Source organism: Plectropomus leopardus, chromosome 4, assembly GCF_008729295.1.
Source record: "Plectropomus leopardus isolate mb chromosome 4, YSFRI_Pleo_2.0, whole genome shotgun sequence".
Classification (NCBI taxonomy): Eukaryota; Metazoa; Chordata; class Actinopteri; order Perciformes; family Serranidae; genus Plectropomus; species Plectropomus leopardus.
Window position 1 is genome coordinate 12,378,221 of NC_056466.1, and position 24,917 is coordinate 12,403,137.

The 24,917-nt window shown below is 38.3% G+C and overlaps 3 protein-coding genes across 4 annotated transcripts; 2 read left to right on the top strand and 1 right to left on the bottom strand.

Moving 5' to 3' along the window:
• Positions 1-2,035: 2,035 nt before the first annotated feature.
• On the top strand, positions 2,036-8,028 carry ufsp2 (ufm1-specific peptidase 2). Its single transcript, XM_042485393.1, has 12 exons — positions 2,036-2,110; positions 2,304-2,394; positions 3,342-3,507; positions 3,592-3,658; positions 3,883-4,037; positions 4,168-4,360; positions 5,074-5,220; positions 5,343-5,507; positions 5,600-5,724; positions 5,823-5,899; positions 7,263-7,387; positions 7,528-8,028. The coding sequence occupies exons 1-12, from the start codon at positions 2,108-2,110 to the stop codon at positions 7,612-7,614; spliced, it is 1,401 nt and encodes a 466-aa protein (XP_042341327.1). The 5' UTR covers positions 2,036-2,107; the 3' UTR covers positions 7,615-8,028.
• Positions 8,029-9,929: 1,901 nt separating this feature from the next.
• On the top strand, positions 9,930-17,053 carry cfap97 (cilia and flagella associated protein 97). Of its 2 annotated transcripts, none has more exons than XM_042485509.1 (5): positions 9,930-10,110; positions 10,911-11,881; positions 12,413-12,693; positions 15,309-15,471; positions 16,547-17,053. In XM_042485509.1, the coding sequence occupies exons 2-5, from the start codon at positions 10,927-10,929 to the stop codon at positions 16,669-16,671; spliced, it is 1,524 nt and encodes a 507-aa protein (XP_042341443.1). In that variant the 5' UTR covers positions 9,930-10,110; positions 10,911-10,926; the 3' UTR covers positions 16,672-17,053. The 2 variants fall into 2 exon arrangements, with proteins under 2 accessions (XP_042341443.1, XP_042341444.1); XM_042485510.1 differs by having other exon boundaries at positions 16,550-17,053.
• Positions 17,054-18,449: 1,396 nt separating this feature from the next.
• Positions 18,450-20,669, bottom strand: slc25a4 (solute carrier family 25 member 4). The gene is made up of 4 exons (XM_042485299.1): positions 20,471-20,669; positions 19,298-19,784; positions 19,070-19,210; positions 18,450-18,964 (listed from the first exon to the last, which is right to left on the bottom strand). Exons 1-4 carry the CDS (start codon positions 20,579-20,581, stop codon positions 18,807-18,809), a joined length of 897 nt encoding a protein of 298 aa, XP_042341233.1. The 5' UTR covers positions 20,582-20,669; the 3' UTR covers positions 18,450-18,806.
• Positions 20,670-24,917: the final 4,248 nt, after the last annotated feature.

The following is a 24,917-nucleotide window of genomic DNA, read 5'->3' on the forward strand; positions in this document are numbered from 1 at the left end:
AGCAACTAGAATTGGGCCAGGTTATTTGGACCAATTCAGGGGTGTCCATCTTGCTTCACGCTGAATCAGGCAACTGTATGTGTCCCAAGTCATTTTTTCTGGCATGCCGAGTTCAGAACAATGCTGAGCCAAGTCATTTTTTGATAACAGCCGACTGTGGGGCATCATTTATACTGAGTCTCAGCAGCATCTGACAACCAGATGCGCCCGACTTATTTCTTCCTGTGTGCCAAATTTGGGCCAGTGCGTGGCCAGATCATTTTGGTTACCCGGGGAATGAATCGCTGTGTTGCCCACATCACCTCATGCAGCTTCTGCAGGTTTTCCCCAGTGCAGCTGCTGTACCACACTGTGTAGTTTACCCATAATTCAAATGCCTAAAAGTTGTCTTTTGTTTGGCAAAAAAACTTAATATGTTCTGGTATCTAATTTGTAGTGCAGCTTTTAATGATGATTTCATTTTCTGTTGTTAAGATACTGGAGGTGATGTTTGCTACAAGCAATAATAAATAGAAAGCTCCCACTTCTTCATGCATAACGACTACATACAGCATCTCTAACCTTGTGTCTGCTCACCCCGCCTGGCCTAACACGCATGGCTGCCATGTAATAGCCTGAGGCAAACAGGCAATGCACCATGAAACAGGGTTTAATATATTACTTGTGACTCTTTGCACTCTCCTTGCAATTTTTATCCTTGTAAAATAAAAAAGTAAATATAGTATACATAAAACTATATAAATAGCTAAACAGTAAATACAGAAATATAAGAATGCTGATGGATGTTTTCAAGTGTTGTATAAGACGGAGGACATGGGCACTGATGCTGGAAAAATTAGATATAGTATGCATCACTCAATCCTAGTAAAGCAGAATCAGCAACAGAGATGCATTTAATACTTTACAAACAGCATTACAACTGCAGACTTTTTAGTGCACCCATTATAGCAGTGAGCGGCGTGATTGACTGCATCGTCTTTGAAGCTATAGTACCTATATTAGGGTTTTTTGGATTACTTATTATTTTGCGTCAAATGTAGGTCTAATCACATTGAATACAGTATTAAACTATCAAGAAAGAAGAGAACTGAAAAGTCTTTCTGTTGTTTTTTATTTATAATGTGAACATGTCCAAAACATCAACCCTAAGCTTAAGTATTTTTCTTATTTTGCACGATGAATGAATATTACAAACACTGAAAAGCATTGTATTTTGTGTCTCCATCTGCTGGTGGGCCATCACAATAAAAGTATGCGTAATATGATGTCAGTTCCACTACCGAAGAGACCGAAAAATCTCTAACATTCTGTGGAGACAAAAGTGGATATATCGATATTGGAATTGGTTATAAGCCAAATGGGTTCTTTTATATCGGCATACCGCAAATCATCAAAAGATCCAATGTTTTGCATCCCCAATACTACTTCTATTATTACTACTAACAATACGACAAATAATAATGATAATAACAATGATAAGAAAAAATGGGGAAAAAAAGACAATGACCAACTTGGCAAGAAATGTCCCACAAATTGTGAGAAATTAGTAAGAGGTGACAAGAAAGTGACCTTAAAATGTGTTTTTACAAAGGGAGGAGGATTATTAGAAAACTGACAAAAATAAAAAATAAAATAAAAATGTAAAGAATTTCCAGAAAAGGATATTAACATTTTTTATAATTATGTATTTGAAGTCATGTTAAAGAACAAAAACATATATAGTGTTTTAATTTTGTCACTTCTTTTCCTTGTTTCTCTTTTTTTCTTTTCTTTCTTTTTTTTGGGGTTATTTTCAGGTAATTTTCTTCACATTTTGGAGCCATGTCTTGTTAAGTTGCTTATTGCCTTTTCTCCATGTTTTTGTAAGAAATTTAACCAATTTGCTCCGGCTTCAAGGGGTTAAAAACCAGAAATTTTGGATCCACTGCTATCCAGAAAATGTTTGTAATGACGAGTTGCCGTGAATGCATCATGAGTGGGCGGGGTCAGCGTGGTCCAATAGAAAGCAGCAGCCAGAGACACGTTGAATAACAGACATGTCCGCCTCCATAGTGTAGAGAACCGCAGATATCTCAGTGACTTTTGCATTTCAGGACTCAACTCCACAATGGTAAGTAAACCTGACAAGTTAGCTAACCTACACGTCCATGCGAATGTCTGTTCAGCTTTATATTTTACCAGTATGGCACTGGCATCGACTCCTCGCTTCCTTGTTAGCAGACCATAGAAACACAATAACCACCTGCGTTGTAAATGTTGTCAGCTGTTTCTCTCTCAGGTTCTTTACTTCTGTCATTTCTCAGGTTGTTGCAGACTCGCAGTCCTCCGACACAGAGACCATCCTTCGTGTCAGAGGCCGACTCGAGTTCAGATGTCAGCTGGACAGCAAGGATGGTATGTTCATGGACATTTTACTACAATAAATTTGCACGTAGTTGCTTTCAAAGTTAAATATAAGGTTTAATGGGGTGTCAGCAACAGCACTTGCATGATTTCAGTACCTACTTTGGACACAGTTTTCACTTCCTTGCTGCTGCGTCCTTCTCACATGCTAACATAAGTTAAAGGAGATGGCTACATCAGAGGAAAGCCTTCACAACCCCTAAGAGACATTACTTTGACAGTCGTTTTAAGTTTAAACTCACTTCTACAGATTCGCTTTTATGTGACTTCACCTTTATCTATTTATTGACGTATTTATTTTTAATCTCTCTTCCTGTACTCATTTTGCTACTCTTACTCTATTTATCCATACCTTATCCTTCTTATGTCCTGTGCTTATCATCCTTTCACGTTTAAATTTATTTACTTGTTATCTATCTCTAATTCATCTGTTTTTGTCTTCTTGTCATATCTTTGTTTAATCCCCACTAATGTTGTCTTCTTATATTATTTTAATTGTCTTTTATTTCATTTATTCTTATATTTTCTAATTTTAATTACCTTTCGAGATCTGCCTGTTTATTCCTTTTATTTGCTTTGTTCTTGTTGACCTTTTGTATACACATTTTGTTCATGCCTTTTAGTTTGACTGTCCTGGACCTTTCTCGGTTTGGCATGTTTGTTGTTGTTTATTTTTTTATTCCCTGTGTATGGAAATAAATAGCTTTAAAAAAAGACAGAAAACCAAAGAAAAACTCTGACAGTAGCATTCTCGGTGTGTTAGATAAAGATTATTCAATGTTGATAAAGTCTAGTGTTACATTAAAGTATGTGCACCAGTTTCCTTGTGTGTTTTAAAAGTGAATAAATGACAAAATGCATATGGCAGCAAAAATAATAGAAAACAGTGTAGTAGATAATGTCTGTGTGTCTTCTTTCATCCCCGTTCATGCACAAAGTCATCTCAAAAACTTTCAAGGGGCTTCACGCTCAGGTGAAATCTGAATCCTGTGTTCTGGCCATTTGTGACAGTCCTGTTATTATTTGGCCTAATAGAGGTGTTCATGCAACACCTGAAGAAATAACTCCAGAAACATTGTGCGAAGATTTACATCAGTGGATACAGTAAGTTGACTTTTTACAATCTTGCTCAGCTTTTTTTGTTTGTTTGGCTGAATTTCTCTTAAGATTTTTTTGAACATATTTCAGGACAGATGAACAGGAGAGTGGTGGCAAAAGATCTGTAAAAAAGAAAATCAAAAAAAGTTCAGGAGCGGTATGTACACGTTATAATTTTCAACCTACCTAAATATATTTAGTTTCCTGTCACAGTAGCTAGAATCAGTGGATTCTTGGCTTTTTTTATTGAAATAATGACATAAAGAACTAATTGATAATGAGAGTATTTGCTGTTAAATTTTCTGTAGTATGCTCACCTATGCCTTATTTTCTTTATTATGTTTGTGTATGCTCAAATGTAAATTCACACATATCTTTCAGAGTGTCATTAACCTTCGGCTGATGATGGAGACGACAAAGACAGGCCCTCTTTCAGTCCCAATCCTCAGCAGGACAGTCCAGAAATCCCACTTCCTGTCTACAACTCTTCCCATGGACTGTGTGGTCCGCACCACCTGCAACGACACGATCAAAGAGTATGTCTTATCTTAAAAAAAGTTTGATTTAACATCACTGACCGAACACTGAAACCTGACTATATCAGTGTCAGTAAACCTCTATGAATAGCCCTGCTCACTGTGAAAGATTTTTCCTCTTGTGTTGCAGTGCCTTTGAGCGCCTGTTGGAGGCGCTGACTGATCAGCTGTGTGAGATGGAGAAAGTGACCCTGCAGTACATGAAGGGGACCACGCTGCTGATACCTGAACCGCTCCACTTCCTCCTCCCAGAGCCTAAAGGACTGATGACTGTGGTTTACCCGACAGGAGTGCCTGACAGCCAACTACAGACACAGCGTCAGGTAAGAAACACAGATTGAGATCCTTTAAAAAAACATGCAGGAAGGAAACACGTAGTTCCCTGACATTTAAGTTGTTACCTTGTTAAAATCTTAGTTGCTCAACCAGCATATCCTGCATTTACTCAAGCAGTCGATGTAACTCATTGTACTTGCATGAAACACGTTAAAAGCATAGCATTGTCTTTGCTTAAAGGGATAGTCAAGATTTTTTGAAGTGGGGTTGTCTGCGGTACTTATTCAAGGTCAGTGTGTTACTTACTGAAAACTGAAGATGTACATTAGCTACCTAAAAAAGTCTCACCTAAAACTATCAAGATCAATTTAAGTGTATGCTTTACTGAGAGTATTTTCAGTTCCTTTAACTTTTCAGTGATTTTTGATGGGGAACTGAAGCTGTTATATTGCTTTCTTAGAAACCAGACTCCATTAACAAAAACAGTGATTTAAATTGCTGAACACAGGAGCTGCTGGTCTGCTGCTGCCTCAATCAGTTATTCTGTTTGTGTTATTGTGTGACTTTGGCATTTAAAAGGGTTAGTTCACATTCAACAAAGTCACACAATAATATAAAACAGACTAACTGATTGAGGCAGCAGTAGACTAGCAGTTCCGGTTTAAAAAAACATTGGAACTATCCTTTTAAACTCCTAATTTATGTTCTTTTTTTAACCATATTTTTCATTTTCTTTTACATAAAATCTCTGTTTAAGTAGGAACTGCATCAACAGTTTGAGCTACCAGATGACAGGCCCTTTTTTAGAAGAGCCAACGCTTACCACTTTCCTAATGAGCCCTACAAAGATGGTTACCTCCGAAATCCACATCTGGTTCTCACACATCCCACGCTGGACAATGGGAAGGTGCGACTAATCGCCAAATTAAAGTCTGTCACACTCTTCTTCTTTTTTCAAGATAGATAATGAAACGCAAGGAATATTAACCTTGATTTTTCTTTTATTATGTCTGTCTTTTTTTTTTCAAGGTGTACTTGGTTCAGGGGATCTACAGCTATCACCACTACATGCAGGACCACATGGATGACAATGGCTGGGGCTGTGCCTATCGCTCCCTCCAGACCATCTGCTCCTGGTTCCAGCAGCAAGGCTATGTAGAGCGTACCGTACCCACTCACAAGGAGATCCAACAGGTATAGCTGTGGTCCTGTAAATAACACACACTGCATTACTATCACAATAAAATGTCCAGCTGGCTACTTTTAAAGGGCTCTCACCTCTCCAGGCTTTAGTCGATGTTGGAGACAAACAAGCATCCTTTGTTGGGTCTCGCCAGTGGATCGGATCCATCGAGGTTTCGGCTGTTCTGAACCAGCTGCTAGGTGTTACGTCCAAGATCATGTTTGTGAGGCGAGTTGTGTGACACCTCTGGGTACCACCTTGTGTATTGATGCACTGTGTGCACATATCGTTTGGATTCATCTGATGATAAATGTTTTCATTTTTAGTCAAGGTTCTGAGTTGGCATCCAAAGGCAGAGAGCTGGCCAACCACTTCCTTACTGAAGGGACACCCATCATGATTGGTGAGCGAGATGTGTGAACTGTGTCAGGACTGTGCCTAAACTATGCTATAATCATTAAAGGGTCAGTTCATCCCAGAATAAAAAAAAAGTTTCCTTATATTTGTAGTGCTATTCATGCATCTAGATTGTTTTGGTGAGTGTTGCTGAGTATTGGAGATATCTGCTGTAGAAATGTCTGCCTTCTTTTGAATATAATGGAACTAGATAGCACTTAGCTTGTGTCGCTCATATGCCAAAAAGAAAACTTTTTTTTTTTTTTAAAAAAAAAACCTCAACAGCAATGTCTCTTTTCAGAAATTATGACCCAGTTACCTAAGATAATCCACAGACCCCGTTGTTAGCAGTTTAATGTATGAACTATTTTCTTTCTATCAAACTACACCTTTCAGCGGTATCAACATGCAGAAAGAAGCATGTTTGGTAACTGTGTCATGATAATTTGAAAGAGACATTGCTGTTGAGTTTTCCAAATGTACCTTTTTGACACATTGAGAACCACAAGCCGAGTGCCATCTAGCACCATTAAGTTGTAGAGAGGGCAGAATTCTCTTTGGCTTATTCTCCGTCAGTCTGCAACTCACACTAAAACAATCTAGACTGATTAATAGCACTACAATACCTGATATCACACAGAATTGCCAACTTGTTTCACTTCATTGTCATCTTCAGTCTGGTATTATGTCCACTTAAACAGATTTCTGTGGGGCAGGCAGATATAATTTCCCTAATCAATCACTAAAGACTAGTGTATCTGCTTAAATCTATGCGTAGCCATTCACACATACTTGTTTTGCTGGGGCTTTAAGTGAAGTAAAACCACATTGCAATGTCAGGTGATATTGAGAAGACATGTCGAGCTTGTCATTGTTGTTATTACTCCTCATTGAGGACAGTTTCATAATGGTGTTAGTCCCACCTGTGGCACTCATTGGCTAATAGTTCTTCCCCCTGCAGTGCTCATCTTTTTTACTTCACAAAGCAGTCAACTCAGTGGAGAGGGTGGATTTGAAGGTGGATAGGCAAAGTACCACAGTAAAGAGCATTTTTTTTTAAAAATTTTGTGGTGAACTGTCCCTTTAAACAGTTCACACAAACATTTAAAATCATAAAATTCCAGTATTTATTTTCATATAATTGTTAAGAATCTGCAACATTAAACGATACCTAAACTGTGGCTATTTGCAATTGATTGGAAACGTAGCAGTTGGCTCTTAAATGTAAATTATATATATGGTAGGGGCGGTTCAAAGACAAAGAAATCTTGATTCCCTGTCACAAACACAATCTTGGTAAAATCTTGGTAGAGGTTTTTGCAAAGATGAATGCAAGCTATGTTTTCACGTTACTTCTTCCTGTTTTGCAGGAGGCGGAGTTTTAGCTCACACTATTCTGGGTGTGGCGTGGAGTGAGACCACCGGGCAGATCCGCTATCTCATCCTAGATCCACATTACACAGGAGCAGAGGACTTACAGGTTATCACAGACAAGGTAACTGTTACAAGCATCTGCACTGGCTGCATTTCTCTCTGTAAAGTACACATATTCACACACTGCACCATGTTGAATGTTGTTGTTACATATTGACAGTCTGAGTTTGTTTTTGTTATGAGTGTTGTTATCTTCCTCAGGGCTGGTGTGGCTGGAAAGGACCCGATTTTTGGGATCAAACTGCGTATTATAATCTGTGTCTGCCTCAGAGGCCAAAGGTCATCTGAGCTCAGACATCATGTGACATTGGTAAAGCATCCACAAAACTCCAGAATGACACCATAACCTGTTTGTCTTATAGAAATGTGTCCAGTTTTGCAAACTTAACTCTAATGATGTTAAATTTAACGTAATTTCCTCATACCATTTTGGTTCTACATAATTTATAGTCTCAGCAACAAAGGCACGACTACAGATGGATGTCTTTTGGTATTTAAAAAGAAATTGACTGTTATCAAGTACTGCACTTTTTGTGCTCTCCATTATTTAATATTACAAAGGCTGATAAAATATGTATCTAGACAGGCTGATTTCATTTTAATGCCTCAACAACAACATAGTTTCATCATTGTTTTATGGTGCTGGGAGACATATAACGGATTTTACAAACAATTAAACTGCACAGTACATTTTGTTCCAAATGTTCCTTTGTTCCTTATTGAAAGTTTTAAACATTACAAACTAGAGCTAAAATGATTAGTTGATTAATAGATTAGCCGAAGAACCGAATATGATTATCTGACTATTTTAGTCATTTATTTTTAAAGCAAAAAAAAAAAAAAAAGCCAAATATTCTCTGATTCTGACTTCTCAAAGTTTGAGGATCTTCTTTGAAATCTAAAGACATTGCCTTGGGCTTTGGGAAATTATGATGGGTCTTTTATCACTATTTTCTAAAGTTTTATTGATAATAAAACAATAGTTAGTTGCAACCCTTTTACAGACATCCAAAAACTCTTATTTGACAAATGCCTGTGTTTTTTATGGCCACCTACATTGAAGGATTATTGTTTTGCACTAATTTATAAACAGAAATCTATACTAAAATTTATATTTGCTAGAGAATAAATTAGAGTGAAATTACACTAATCCTCATTTAACTGGGAACCCCCTGGAAGCATTTAAAGGACCCCCAGGTGCCTTTGGTCCTACGCCGAGAACTAACAAGCTGTGCCTGAATGTTGCCTGTCTGACACAGCCCGTTATTTTAAAACGGTCACTGCCTGTAATTAAGCTTTCACAACCAGTCAGTTGTCAGAGTCAAATGGATGCTTTTCTCTTCTAACCAGTATGCATACAATTTGTTTTATTTTCTTAAAAATCTTAAGATCTTAGACCTGACGGTTTATTTTGCAGAAACTCATGGTCACTCTTTGTGATTTCTTTTCCATGGGCTGATTGTGTAAGCGATGAGACTGCCACAGAAATTACCCCCATTCAATCCCTATTTCTACCCATCCTGCATTGGCATGTAAATTCTATGACAGTGACCAGACACAGGTTTATACGATAGATTCACCCGAGTCCCTTTGTCCCGAGGACATTGGCATTTCATTAGTGTGTGTCACTTCTAGGTCTAACAATGTTATTAAGAGAAAAACCGTGACCAATTGTAATGTCAGGGGACGCGCCTTCAGATAATCCCCTTTCTTGTTAATGGGAATGCACTAGGGGGAGCAGTTACTTTGGCATAATAGATCCCCAAGGAAAAACTAAATGACCTCTTGTCTATTCTTCTACCAGTTCTGATTCTTGATATATTTAAGCAATTTAAACCTTTAGCTGACAAAGATGAATCACTGCAGTGTATTTTTTTTTTTAATTTGTTTCCTCTGTAAGATAATGGTCTGTTTATGTGGTGATAGCAAGTTACTTAGTAGCCAGATCATCTTAATATGTGAATGTGTGACAACCAAGAATAAGTAAAATATAAAAAAGTATTAAAAAAAAACAAACACTGTAGTGATTCATCTTTGTCAGCTAAAGGTTTAAATTGCTTAAATATATCAAGAATTGAGCATATCCATTGCATGGGGTATGCATGTTTTAGTTTTTATTTATAAAAATTGTTGGAAATATTTCCTAAAATAAAAAATAATGTAACATGCTAATTCAAGTGTACAACAAATAAAAAAAAGGTATAGGAAACAAAAAGAACATGATAAAAAAAAAAACAGGTGGAGTATATTTAAAATGTATATATAGTTTCAATAGTTTTGCCAATTTGTGATTTTTGAGTTTTATTTAACTATCTCACCATAGTCTGCTTATATTCTGAATCTGAAGTCTAAATCAGGTTTACATAGATATTGCCCTGGTGTTTTGTTACCTAAAAATAAACATGGTAAAAGAAAATAAAAACTACTCATTGCAAAGTCAGGAAACAGAAATATAGAGTATAGAAAATCTGGCAGTGCGAAAAATGTGGAAAAAGCACTGCACTGTTAATCGTACCTGCAGTGCATCAGTTTTATCAAAAATAAAAAAAAGCAAAGGCTCCTGCATAAGATCTCTGCAGAGCAACCGTTGCCAGGAAGTGACGTTGCCTAGTTACAAGGGACCATGTCACGCTGACAGCACCCATCTGCAGCCCGCTACCGAAGATTTTGTTTGTATGCAGCTTTTCTTGTCATTTATTCGTCTTCTCAACGCATCACATCCTCTCCAAAGAAGTAAATGCAGCCGTAACGTTAAACACTGCTCATCGGGCGACGCTTTGTCAGGTAAGATCGTTGTCATACAGCTGAATTAGCTAAACGTACAACATAAGTTAGCTAGCATGTTTGAGTTGGCCATCAAGCTGAGTAGGTAGAAACACTCTTTGCCGTCAAGGTGTGTTACGCTGTGGAAAGTGTCTTTAGTAATATTAGTACTGTTACCAGAGTATGTTTGTCGAAGTCTCACGCCACATTTGTTCGTAGGCTATGCTAAGCTACAGGCTTTACATTTTCTAGCTTGTGAAAAAACACCAACGAATGACCATGCTAATATGTTTGCACGCTTTAGCTTCCCAACATCAAAGTAATTTGCAAAATTCTTTAATGTATACAAAAGCTTTCAAATCAATCTCTATGGATATTTATGCTTGAACTTTTGCTTGCCATTTCTGTCTTAATCTTTTGTCAATAAATTACCGATTTATTGAAATTGCTTGAGATTTGTTTGCTAATCCATCACAGAACACCTGCATCAAGTCCAAATCATGTTACATTAATGTGGTAATGTAAGTTATAACTGCAGCTTGAAAAATTTACCCTGGTACCTCAAAATTCTGATGTCATAAAATTCTATTCAGACTGGGTTTTCGCTCTGGATGGATTACACAATTTGAGCAAGTTTAAAAAGATTGCTTACTGATTTTGATGTTGTATGGAACTGACTAAACCCAATGTACGCAGAAAAAATGCAGTAGCATGATTTTAAAAATCTAAATTTTTAGAAAATTTGTTAAAACATGAAAAGCTATTGGCATCATTCTTAAATTTATCATAATGCAACTTCTCAATCTAACGCTACCTTGCAGGTTCAGTGTGTTGGGGATGTCGGCCATGTTCAGCCCAGGTGAACTAGAAGGGGAAGTGGATCATTCGTTTTTCGACAGTGACTGTGATGATCGCACCAGAGATGAAAAGGAAAAGATGGAGAAAGGTCTGAAGGCTGAAAAGGAGAGCCCACCAGCACATGAGAGGCTACTTGCAAAACAGACAGAAAATACAAAAAATGATGGGTCCCTGTGGACTGATGGGCCACAAAAACAACTGACACCAGACAACAACAGTGGCAGTAGAGCAGAAAGGAATGAGAAAAGCTCTCAATCAAAGGAAGAAGAGAGGAGCAGGGTGTCAAGCAAATCTCTAGTCCGTATATCAAATAAAGTCATTAATAATAGCAGTGATAGTGACGAGGACTCTAATTTGCACTCTAAAAGGTCCAAAGGGACCTTCATGGCTTTGTTGGCTGAGGCCAGAGAAGCAGATTGTAAGGACGTGTACAGCCAGAGTCCAAATGAGTCTGAAGAATCGTTACCTTCCAAACACTCGGACTCAAAAGGGAAAAATAAACAATCTCCTAAAAAACTGATTAGAAATTGGCGCACCAGAACTCCATCCCCTACTTCAACCGAGAGCAGCGTAGATGCAGACTCTGAAAACTCCTACAGCAGCAGCAGCAGCGATGGGAGAAGCAGTTTAGATTCCCCCGCACCTCTCAGGCCCAACAAGCCTTCTTTATCCCCTGGAGAGAGAGGGAGCGGAGTGGGATCAGCAGGATCTCAGGGTGTGCCAATTAGTCATACAGAGGAGTCAGAGGATACAGTGACGGATGTCAGCCCCCTCTCCTCTCCTGACTTGAGCCCTCTACAGTCGCTGGACCTGAACCACACAGAGGCAGAGGAGGGAAGCCTTAAAGAGCAGAAGCAGCAGGAGGAGAGTGTGCCCTCCAGTGGCCTTAGCAGCATACATCAAGATGAGGACTCTGATCAAGACGGAGATGATTGTGAGTAAAGCTGTCTGTCAGTAATGTTTGTTATGTTCATTGCTTTATTTGACTGGTTCTGAACCTTTTTGACTTGTGACCCCTTAAAATGAAGTAATATCTTCTTGTGACCCTTCATCATAAGTCATGGCCGTAGTGTGGACGTTCATTTTCAGCAGTTTACAGAGTGGAAAGACTTTGGTGCACTGGGCTGGCCTCCACTTTTCTGCAGTCCAAAATGATTGGACTACTACAGCTTTTCTCTTTTGCAGTTTTGACAGTGCCTTTCTCAGCTTGTTGAATATCATATTGTAACCTGCTGTAATGAATTAATCACACAAAGATTTCACCTCACCTATCCAGGAATATCAATGCAAAATGTAAAATGGACATTACAGTTCATGTGTTCTAATGGCATTATGTCAACAAACAAACCCATTACACTTGGTTTGCTCTTGAATCAAAGAACCATTGAATCATTGCATGAAACACAATAATGTTCTCTTAAATGGCAGATTAAGTTACTAACATAATGTGCTTCTCACCAACCAGGCTCCCTCAGTTTAGAGAGTCAGCTTGGAGGTAAACTGGTCTTACGCTGTGCTGGAGGGAGAAACCGGAAGAATTACTCCTTCACCAACGATGAGGTACAGCGGATAGATCGTGAAAACCAGCGTCTTCTTCGAGAGCTTTCACGCCATTCTCCAGGGTCCAGACCAGGAAGTCAAACAAGAAAGAAAACCCATTTGACCAACAAGTCGCCTCATATTCGCCTCTCTCACAGCGCGCTCAACAGGCAGCGGGAACAGCAACGCATCGAGAGGGAGAACCTGGTGAGATCACTGAACCACAAACCTCAGTGTAAATAAGGTATTCATATAGGTTTTCCCGACACACTAATTCTTCAGCTTTTCTTTTGATTTTTAAGAAACATTTTTCAGTGCTCTTTAAAATAAAGTGAGATATGGCAGGACATTTGCTTTAGGTTTGTGGTTTATTGGCTGTAGCTCAGTGTAATTGATGTTTATCCACAAAGTTAAAGTTGAACCTTCAACTGAGACCTCTTAGTGTCATTAAGCTTCAGTTTTTTTTCTTGTCTTGACGTTTCGATAAAATCAGACATGAGAGATATTATCATTAGTGTTTGCTCATGCAAATACTTCAGTTCAATGACGTAAACATTGTCAAAAGCCATTAGATGGGCTCTCCAGACAGCAAGTGGAAAACTGATAAACATGGAGGGGGGACTCTAGAGAAGCACAAAAACACGAACAAGTCTTGGTCCTCTTGTACTGTGGATACAAAGGAGAAACTGGTCAAGTTGTGGAGCCAACAAGAGTAGATTTTAAATTCTGCTTGTATCTGACCCAATAATCAGCACTTAGTTTGAGAAATCTTGATTTTTGAAAACTTACTGCTTCTCATTCCCATGCTCTCCTGCCACTACTATAGTGCAGCTAACCAACAGAAGCTGGTAGCAGGTTGAAGTGACAAAAGTCAAAATGTAAAGTTTGTATGCAAATAGTTTATTTTTCTGAATAACATGAATACATATGACTCCTTTTATCTTGTGTTTCTAGAGTTTGAAAGTCTTTTTGTGTATTGTAGGCATTAAGTAATTTGTCATTATTGTCACAATCATACAACTAATTCACTTATTTTTGTAGCTTTAGCTTGTGTGGTTTTCTGCACTCATATCACTAAATCTCCTTATAGACATTTGCCTCCTGAATTGTTCTATTTAAGAATACTTGTTAGTTGGGTTGAGTTAGTGTCAGACTAAGAGTGCTGCCCCTGAAAGCAGACACGGATGGACGTGGACGGATGGCAGCAGGTGGCAGGCTAGCAGCGCCACAGAGTGACATTACAGGACAGTTTAGCCTCTGCAGCTTTAGCCTCTCACCTCAAATTTTAACTCTGCTTGACTACTTGGTGAAACAAATGAGCAGCAGTAATAATAATGACTTTGCAAATTATAATTGGCAGCCAGAAAAGTGTTCTTGTCTCTTCTGACCAGTGTAAACAGAAAACTTGTATTCTTTTCTCCACCAATATTGTCACACGTGTCTCTCATTATTGCTGGTAATAGATATACTATTAAGGTAAAGTTTTCTATCAGGGAGCATATTTGCAGTCATTTTCAGGACAGACTGTTCTCTCTCTCTCTCTCTCTCTCTCTTGCGTCCATCTCTTCGTCATCAGGGCTGCTCTTTGCCCTCTCTATTCTTAGAGTGAAGTAATTGAATCTGCCGAGTGATGAGTGTATCCACCCCACACATCACACTAAGACACCCCGTTTGTCCCGCACAAGTAGAACTAGTTATATGTATTTCAAGCTTGGCCAAATACACAATATATCTTCATTTTCTGTCCGAGAAGTGATATTAAAATAGAGGGCTGGATTTAGTTTGAAGAGATTTTAAATCATTCGCATTTTGGAAATGCAGTAGGTGATCAGTGTGACGGCACACAGAAGCCTGCAGAGCCTTTGACCTGCTGGACTTTGTGAACTAAAACAGTCTCTTGACTGTTTGGCTTTTTGCTAGTTGCATTGCACCATGTGGAGTTTTTGCTTACTGAGGGATTTCTGCACATCATGCATGTGGGGGTGCGACTGCATGTATGACATTCAGCAACTTGCCTACAGTTTTGTTTCATGCTGTTTGGTTTTGGTTAGCTGTCAATTACCAGATATTTCCCTGTTTTCGCCATGTAATTGGGATTGTTTAAGTCAAATACCTGTTTATTTTGTGAAAGATACAAACTGTGTTTGTCTCTTTGAGATTTAACATCTCTTTTTCAAGAGCAACCTGGCCAAGAGGGCAGCACAAAACATTGTTACAACATTTAACACAAGCTGACAAATACAACTGTCACACAAATAAACAAGCCTTCTTTGAAAAATACAAATTTTCAATACCACAGGAGATATTGACATTGATGTGATGAAATTAAAATTTTGTATTAAAGGATAACTATAACAAGGCTATAGCATGTCGATGACTATTTCTTTCTTGGTCAGTTGCAGAGAACAGCTCAAATATTGTAGTAAAAATTAATAATAAGAGAAATTGAGAAAGTGCATCTGGTAATGGTGTATCCATGCTACAGAAAATGGGTATTTAAACAATTTCAAATATTCAGAATCCATAAGTATCAATGAATCTGTATTTTAGACACTTTTAAATGGCTTAGTCAATCAAATGCAAGAAAGAATCTTTATCATGTTAAGGTGCAATGGAGCACTTTTCTATTCAAAATGATGGATAGCTTTCACAAGCATACAAGTATACTCTCATATATACTGTATATATGATCACATTTTTACAGGGTGAACCTGACTGATATCCTAAAAATTCACATGTTAACCTGAGGGCTTTAATTGTTATTTACAGTATGTGTTTAATCACTAATTACAAGGTTGAAACTTCAATTTTATTTCTTATAGGCATTCCTAAAGAGGTTGGAGTCTGTTAAGCCTACACCCGGCTTAAAGCGCTCAGAACAACTGCAAGACTACCAGCGACATGCTGGATACCTGGGAGGTCCCTCATACTCCGTCTGTCTGTCCACCACCAAGAAAGAGAGGTGTACCAGCAGGACACCCTCAGGTAGGTCAATTTTTTTAACAGTTATTAATAGGCTTATAAACTACAATTTAGAAGGCTGTTTAAATAACAAGGATGTACCTTCTTGGTCATATTAAGACTATCTCTCCAACCACTTACGTATTGTATATGTGCAACTAATCCACGGGGGCCAGAGGATTATCATTTGAAGATAAACCTACTTGTGAGTTAACTGCACTGCAGTGAGCCGAGTTATTTTGTAGCAGCCTGCCGTTGTTTGCATGTGATGAGGAGGATCAGCATGTGGCTCTGCGTTGCGATGCTCCTCTTGAACTGAGGGCTGCACATTTTTCGGACATGTCTGAGCTGCTGCCTTCACGTGGCTGCAGAAATTTAACTAACAGAAGAAGATTTTCAGACAGTAAAAAGCAGCTGTGGATGACTGATACGGGTAAGAATCACACGTTAATTAAAACACCAGTAACTACTGCTTTACTTATGTTCCTCTTGTCATATTTAATCTTTTTTAATATTCATCTAAATTAATGTACTGGTACTAGCAACACTTTAAGGATCATACGTAGTTACTGTCAAAATGTGCTAAATGTATGTCCTTGTTTTGTTCAAGAGTCAAACTTAACAGTAGAATCATTGCTTTACTAACTCAGATTAAATTCACTGTCCTTGTATGTGGTGTTTGTTTAGGTCTGTTTACTGTAAATGTTCACATTTTGAATTATTAAGTTATATTTTTTTTTTCAATGGAATTTTGGTATAAAAATTTAAAAGGTATGTTGTATTTCCATAGAGCCCCTAAAGGGACATGGTGGAAAAATAAATGATGTGGTGAGATAAATTGCCCTGAAAAACTCCCAAGAGAACGCAATAGTTTTACAGAAGAACGCAAAAGTTTCTGTGGAGAATTTTATTTTTTTTTTCACCATCAAATATTTTTTTCCACCATCATGTCTTTTCACCATCTAAGTTTTTGCAACCAATCAATTTGATTTTTACCATCATTTTTTTTTCTCCCCCATGTCCCTTTAGAGTCTCTGTACATTTCTGATTTGACTGTAAAATGGTGAATCTGTAATCAGTTTTTTGTCATTCACACCAGCAGGTCCAAGGCCGACCAGTTCTGCCCACCACAGCTCCAGAGCAGCTTCCACCAGCACTGAGTCCGGCAGAACATCTGTACCCAGGTCAAAAAAAACGGGTGCAGCTCGACCAGCCTGGTGTTGAGAACACTGCCATTTCCATATCTGTTCTTCGAAGAAGCACAACGCTGGTTCCCTTTAGTGTCATCTGTTGGTATCCATTCTTCACAAAAGGTTATGTTTCAAAGGTACAAAGCTTACAGCATCTTTCACATTCATGGTTTTAGCATACCTTTAACTTATCCAGCTATTCAGTGATTTGTGTTGTCATAGTTATCAATTATAATGATGGTCCTTTTCCACTTCTTGATGCTGAAATATAGCAAATGGTGCCCTGAGCTCAGAGCCATTGTAACGCATTCCAGTAGTTTAGTTGTGGCTTCTTAATAATGCAGTAACTCTTTACTACAGTTAGCTAGTTGTATTTTTGTAAATAATAATAATAATAATTAATAATTTACTTCAAAAGCCATGTTTAAATAAAAGTTAATTGTTTAAATAAGTTACATTACTTTTATTTTTTTGCACCCTTATTTCACACTTGTACAATTTGTGATGCACTAGAGAATTATGTTTTTAAGCAATTAAAATCTATTTGAAATATTATATTGCTGTTAGGAATATTATTTCCCTTTATAAAATGAAGCTACCTGTGCCAACATTTAGCAGTGTGTTATTTCACAACTGGCTGGCAGAAATGTTCTTTTTTATATCTTCTCTCCTACGTGAGTGCATTCAAACAATAGCTTTTTGGTTTAGGAAATGATTGTACTTAAAATTACTCAATATACAGCATTTCTGCAGTGCTAATGACTTGGAATGTTTTGCACATTATTTAAAGGTTCCTTTGCATCACCAAAATAGTGTGGTACACACCTCTCAGCTACTTGCTGATATTGTTTATCAACAGTGCACGTGTCGGAGGACAATTGGTGAAATCACATAAATTAACTGATTTTTGCCAAGGGTGCAGTGACCCAGCGTTACTTTCACTTTTAAAGATGTTATGACAGAATCCTTTTTATTGTGTCATAGCTGCATTTTGTTCTTAATCAAGTATTTTCACTGAAGACATTTGACATGTTGCAGTAGGAAAAGCACAGGTGTGAATAATAAAACCAGTGATGGCTGAATTCTATGTAGCTGCTTAAGTTTTAGGGTGCTGGTATTGTGCACACTGGCTCACTGTCACGACTTACTGAGACACTTGAACGGAAAAGAGCAATTGTTCATGTCATTAAAACCTGTCCGTTATGTGATCTGTTATGATTCTACTGTTATGCAGTATGGAATATGTACAGTTGTCTCTTTTCATCTTAAATCTAGATTGGCCAGACCGCTGCGTATCTGCTCAAAGACTGTAGATGAAGTGCTTGAGTTAAGTTCCCAAACTTTACTAAAAGAGTGTTGTCTTTGGCTGGTAATATAACATTAAATCCCTCTCGCATTTAGAGTTCCACAGACTCTATAGAACAGATTGAGAAATTTATTTTGTTTCTCATCTGTCAATCTATTTAATCAGACGGCTTCTAAGAGGCATTCGTGTACCTGAGTCGACCACCGAATGTAGTAGTTGATGAGTAATATGTTGCATTGTGTCTGCTTTTCATGTCTGTGTTGATTTGAAGCATTTATAATAGTTTGTTGTTTGGATAAGTGTTTGTATTTTTACATTTATGTGAAACAATTGACAACCTGGGACAAGACAAATTTTAGAATTATTTCTGACAAAGTGAAATCTATAATATAATATAATATAATATAATATAATATATAATTTAACAAAGCTTATGTGAAAATGGCATATTTAAATGTAGATGATGGCTTGGCGCAGCAAAAGTACATGCAGCAAAAATACTGGACTATTAGACTAATAAATCTTTATTCTTAATAAAATGACGTATGAGGTATCACACCATAACAACACATGGGGCCTCAGGGACTGCTTTGCCAACTGACTCTGACATATGATGGGTAGTGACAAGATCTCTAACACCTTCACGACTTCTTCACTGAAACACCGGCTTGACTTTGTCACACTGTTTGTGCGTCATAGATGGGATAGATATACAGATTTATGAGGAGGCATGTTTACCTGGGGTCAGGTACCTGTACATGCCCACACTGTAATTCACCACAAGCTGTTACCACTCTATCACAAGAATTAAGACTGAAACAAAGTGAAGGGCTTCCTCGGGGACCGGGAGATTAGAAAGTTTATTATGTGTACTTCTTGATCTCATCATACAGCACCAACACAAAGGCGCCACCCATGCCTCTGATCACGTTGGACCAGGCACCCTTGAAGAAGGCTTTGGGTCCCTCGTCTTTTAAGATCTTCTTCCAGCAGTCGATTGTGCCCGAGTACATGATGTCAGCTGTGGAGGTGGAGACATGGATAGTGAGGTGTGATGCCTGTGGACGCGTGCGTAAAATACAAATCCACCACTATAAGGGACGTGATTCAGACAAGTGATGCTTACCTCCTTTGCGTCCAGACTGCATCATCATACGACGTCTGACGGTGTCGAAGGGGTATGAGATGATACCAGCTGCAGCGGTGACAGTCTGGGCGATCATCCAGCTGACGACGATGTGCGTGTTCTTGGGATCTGGCAGCATACCTGTATGAGGGAGGAGTTTAGTCACCCGCTCTTCGTGGAATGCTAAATACACATAAAAACGTGATAAAAGTCAGCAGAAGTGCAAACCTTTAGCTGTGTCGAAGCATCCGAAGTAGGCTGCTCTGTAGATGATGATGCCCTGCACTGACACGTTGAATCCGAGGTAAAGACCCCTGATGCCATCGGTTTTGAAGATCTTGCTGATGCAGTTTCCAAGACCGGTGAACTCTCTCTCGGCTGCGCCTTTGCCGATGTCGGCAGCGAGCCTGGTTCTGGCGAAGTCGAGAGGGTAGACGAAGCACAGCGAAGTGGCACCGGCGGCACCGCCAGATGCAAGGTTACCGGCGAAGTAGCGCCAGAATTGTGTTTTTTGATCAACGCCACCGAGGAAGAGCTTCTTGTACTTGTCTTTGAAGGCGAAGTTTAGGGCTTGGGTGGGGAAGTAACGGATCACGTTGGCCAAGTTGCCTCTCCAGAAGGAAAGGAAGCCCTGTTCCTTTGGAATCCTCACCACACAGTCAATGATTCCCTTATATTGCGTAGCTGCGGTGATCTGTTTGCTGGCATGCTGGACCTATTAGTAAATAAGATCAAAACACATTAAAAAAAAAAAAAAAAAAAAGGACCCACTGTATAACCACCTCAATATCATAATTCGCGTGTAAAACTATAAAACGTTTCCATGTACCACGTTCTGTTATCAAAAGAATATATTGTTTTATGTTTAATTTAAAAAACTTATTGTATTTACATAGTCTGCCAAGCATTACTGTGTGTAGTTGTAGGCGTAGCAGTCTACATGCACACTCCTGTCATTTGAGAATCAGCTGTGGATTAGATTACATAGTTCAGGTTAAATTTAGCAATTCAATTCCACTAAATATCACTGCGGTCATCTGTGATATTGGAGTAATAATTAACTTCATAAAAGTAAAAAGAGCTCATAAACTGTCATTATTGTCATTTCATTGACCCATATTGAGAGCTCTTATCACCATCGCCATCATAGCAGCAGCAAGTCCAGTGCGTAAAACCAACTCCACATTGACGCAGGACCTCTCACGTGCCCCCTGACATTACATACCCGACCATATGAACTTATGCGTAGAGTTGGACTTTTTTTTTTTACATCAAAAAACTATTCGAAATTTACGATCAAGTATTTGATTTATCAGTAAGACAACATTTACGCACACCTTTACGCACACAAGGATGAACATGCGGCCATGCTTTACGCATCAGTTGGTTCAGTTATTTTACCTGCAGCAACAGCTTCACTCTCTCAATAGGAGCAACAGCTGTTTTGGAGATGGCAGCGGCAATACCGCCGGCCAAAAAGTCCTTCAGAAAACTAACCACCCCGTCCGACATGGTTGGATCTTCCTTGTGCCGGTGTGAGACCCCCGACTGTTCTAAACTTCAGCAAGGTCCTCAGGGAAACCCAACGCCCCTCAAAGTGGACAAGGCCCCCCCGATCCGTCCAAATATATCGGCGCCATTTATCGCGAGAATTTTGAGTGATGGATCTGTATTTTGACAAACAGAGAAACGAGGCTGAAAAAACATCCGAGGTTGAGGTTCAAGACGTGCGCCATGTTCCTTAAATTAGGGTATGCCAAGCCAGGGACGTTTAAAGGACACAATATTTGTAATTTGATCATTATTAAAACATAGATTTATTTCAAATCTAATCTAATCCTAATGATGATAAAGCATTCTACCTTAATTCCTGCTGGTCCCAGCCTTCTCATTCATAATCCAAACATACACTTAGGGGTCACCTGTGTCCAGGAGCCTTAAAATAAAGACAGGAATTCTGTATTCTGTATTCTAGATGAGATCAACTATGGCGCACTTTTTATTGCCTCCCTGTAGAGTGCAGATCATTTTTAACATTTCATAGCAGAGGTGTGACCCTGGCAAACAGACTCATACACAGTGATTTCCTTTCTCAATATTTTTACACATGAACATGCTTTTTGGCAACAAAGACAATGAATATTAGGCCTACAGCACAGTTTCATTAGGCTAAAAAGGACCCGCTTTAGCGTTAAATACAACCTTTTTATTCTGGGTCAGGGGTCGAATGGATGGAGGACTAAAAGTAAAATAAAGAAACAAACGACTTGTAATTTGCAGCTTTTTTGATTAGTTTTGTTTGAGACTAGTCTTTTCCTCTCAGCCCACTGGCAGTTTTGCTGCACATTCATTTTGGCACCTGTTGAAAAACCGCGTCAAGTCAGCTCGAGGCAGGACGGAGAGTAGGAACGGAAAACGAAAACTTGTCTTTCAAAATAAGCTGCCACAAGTACCTCAAAGCTCAACCGCTTGCTTTTTGTCAATTTTGTTATGCAATATCATAACGGAAGTCTTATTCTGACTGACTTGACATCACAATTGCTGCGTGCATGCAGATTTGACACGAAAAAGCAATTTGATCCAAAGCAATCTGAACGTAGCCAAGTTGGCTGAAGAGAGCTTGGACATCTAGTCCAGCGGTTTGGTTGGTCCAAGACTGCTTCATTCATGTAATTACAAAGCGCATGGCTTTCAATAAGGATTTTATAATAACAAGCATTTTTAAAAAAAATATCACATCTTTACAAACAAAATACGTCTCAAGATCATTGTGGTAGTTGCAAATATAAAATGTAGACTTAAAAAAATATGCAACTTCACAATATCGCATTAAGACCTGTTGATTTTATGACGTCTGTTTTATTTTGGTACCCTTTGAGGCACTTTGTACTGCTATTTTTGCAAATTGCTCTATTAATAAAGGTTATTATTTTATTATTAAATTAAACTAAAATGAAAAGATAAAAAAAGTGAAGTTTTTGAGGTTTCGTCCTCTTCAGGACTGTGACTGCCAACTCATGACCACTGGACGGCGCTGCTCGACTGTTTTGATTCATGGGCAAACTGACAAAGTTTCAACATGGGTTCAGGATAGCATCAAGCTAGTAACACCACTGATAACATAAATGTTACCTTACCTTACCTTACCTTAAATGTAATGATGATATAATTATTATCAATAAATCATGAGACTAACATCACTGCTTTCATGTCTCAGTAAAACATGAAAGCAGAGGAACACTTATTTTGACAAAATTAAAGATATTTACACTATAAATTGATGCAGAAAACTATACTTATAATTTCCATAATTATCTATTCAAAATTATGTTACAGGACCAAAAGTATAAATCTTAAAAAAACGTAAAAAACTTTCTCGAGGTAATTTTCTTGTAACTTTTTACTACATTCTTGCAATTTTTTTGGGCCATTTCTTGTTAAGTTGCAAAAAAGCATTGGGACTTCTTTTTATACAGTTAGATCTAGTGATGTAAACACACAGGATAAGCTGGGGTATCTGAAGCCCTCTAAGGTTGTGGTTCTATTTTTCCATCTCCATGCTGCTATGTTGTGCTGTTTAGAATAATCAGAGGGGGGCACTAGAGAGCTGCATTATGCCTTCAAGGGCATTACTAACATCCCTTGAGTGCAAATGTGGTACCCAGTGAAACAGGTGCTTTTCCTAATTTACTCCTCACTCCACTCACAACAATATAAATAATGCAGCATTTTACTTGTTCCCCACAGGGAAGTATTCTTAAGTAGCCCCCACCAGCCAGGTCAGAGGTCAGGCTCAGCTGCAACCTTGGAGCCGGATAGGAATTCAGCATCTTGTTCAGTTCATCTCCTCAGTTAGGCAGATGCTTGCTGACACTGGGGCTTGCACCTGCTTTTTGGCGAGCAAGAGTCGTAGTTTTTGCAGTTTTACAGCAGATAGACTTACTCAATACTTGGTCAAGCCACTTTATCCTTTTCACATATCTCTGTTCTAAGCATCTTCAGTCTGAGCTGTCAGGGATTGCCTAGTTTTGAGTTTAAATGTTTTATTTATATGTCTATTAATCTTGTTTTGGCAGCAGTTTGTATGATTACAGACCGGGGAAATTTTGTTTTTTTTTTGTGTTTTTATTGTTGCAACTTAAACCTGACAAGTGAAATCACCTCATTCTTTCCTAATGGATTTAACCAATGATGAATATAGGAGATCTGTGAGCTCTGTTTTGACTAGTTTGCAACCAACAGTACACTTGGTTTACTGAAATTGCTAAAACCTAGAAAGATTGATTTAATTAAAAACATTCATTTTTAAGTTACAACAACTTCCCTTGATTAACTAAATATAGCTAAATTGTAAGTAAACTTGACAATAAGATATTCAGTTAATATAAATTAAGATTAATCATTACATTTACTTACATTTTTTAGGCAATTGGATTCCTAGATTTTTTAAAGTAAAATCAACAATAGTTAATAACCATTTTCATGATTAGAGCAGAGTATGTTGGCCTGCACATCAACAGGATCAGAAAGCTGGCTTCTCGTATTATTTCCAAAAAAAATCCTTCCTTGTTTAGTGCTGTTGAGAATCTTTTTGTCCTATTATTTAAATCTGATCTAGATTTGCGAAAGTCGTTGCTCAGTAACCTTGGATCTTGGAGATTGAAGGAGGGGTCGTGGAGGGGGTGTGGGCTTGGATTTGCATTTTGAGTATGAAGAGCTGCAGGTGTCAGACAGTTAGACCCCCCGCCACACACATAAACATGCATACACAAAGCCGTTACGCACAGCTCCAACACCAATACAGTCGCTGATTTTATCTGTTAAGAAGCAACTGTGACGAGCATCTTTTTATTCTTCTCGTCCCCCATCTTAGACATTAGATCTTAGACCAGTAGAGACCAGTAGGGTGTCAGACAGGGTTAAAACCAGAGATATTAGGGTCAAAACTCACCAGCATGGGACCACTGGTTGCTTCAGACTCCAGCGTGTGATTCAGACCGAATTTCTGGTTACGATCAAATTCTTCTGTAAACTAATTCAAGCCATGATTTAGAAATGCACTATTAAATCAGAGAGATTAGTTATGTTTAGTAAGTTTGCATTGATGCAGGACATGCTTGTGAACAAAATCCCCTCTGTGTCACTAACTTTAGCTCTTTATCAAACCATGCATCTACTTACTATCACTGTTTTAAAAATTTGTCTTTGCATGCTAAATGCACACCATGTTTATTTAAATCACACTTTTTTATGGCTATCTGTTAACTGCTGTATTCATAGATATATATTCATAGATTCATTCATTCATTTTTTTTATTGTCAACAAATCCCATGTAAAGACCCAAACCAGCAATGCACTTGTGTGTCTAACCAAATCTGTTGGTTCCTATTGAAGAAATAAATGTTAAAAACCATATCACAAAATTATAGTTTCACTTTTTTTAATAAAAAGGCTGACTCACATCCTTAAACAGCTAGTCACTATCATTTTTAGGGAAATATTACTCAGATCAGAGTAAATAGTCCATTTTGGTGTGGACTGTTTTCTGCTGTGGATTGATACACATTTGGTGCTCTAGTGAATATTGAAGAGTCGTAACACTCCAAGCCAACAGTCAGTTGTTGATCAATGTCTAGCATTTAGTGTTGGGCAGTCACCCTAGTTTTTGCGGTATGTCCTGCACTGTTGACACTTGTCCTTTCTTGTTGGCTTTTTCCGGCCAATTCAGCACGTTGAATGGCAGCAGAGACAGCAGAGCCCCTCTGAATAAAATCACTCAGCGCACAAGTTAGTAAAGTTAACAAACGGCTAAAGTCAAGAAGGCATGAGATCAAAATTAACTCATTA

Coding starts and splice junctions, on each gene's coding strand:
- ufsp2 (XM_042485393.1), top strand. Junction 4,361..5,073: donor AACTACAGACACAGCGTCAG/GTAAGAAACACA, acceptor CTGTTTAAGTAG/GAACTGCATCAACAGTTTGA. Junction 5,508..5,599: donor CTCACAAGGAGATCCAACAG/GTATAGCTGTGG, acceptor TCACCTCTCCAG/GCTTTAGTCGATGTTGGAGA.
- cfap97 (XM_042485509.1), top strand. CDS start 10,927: ATGTCGGCCATGTTCAGCCCAGGTGAACTAGAAGGGGAAGTGGATCAT. Junction 12,694..15,308: donor GCATCGAGAGGGAGAACCTG/GTGAGATCACTG, acceptor TATTTCTTATAG/GCATTCCTAAAGAGGTTGGA. Junction 15,472..16,546: donor TACCAGCAGGACACCCTCAG/GTAGGTCAATTT, acceptor CATTCACACCAG/CAGGTCCAAGGCCGACCAGT.
- slc25a4 (XM_042485299.1), bottom strand. CDS start 20,581: ATGTCGGACGGGGTGGTTAGTTTTCTGAAGGACTTTTTGGCCGGCGGT. Junction 19,211..19,297: donor ATGCTTCGACACAGCTAAAG/GTTTGCACTTCT, acceptor TCCCTCATACAG/GTATGCTGCCAGATCCCAAG. Junction 18,965..19,069: donor GCAGTCTGGACGCAAAGGAG/GTAAGCATCACT, acceptor CCACCTCCACAG/CTGACATCATGTACTCGGGC.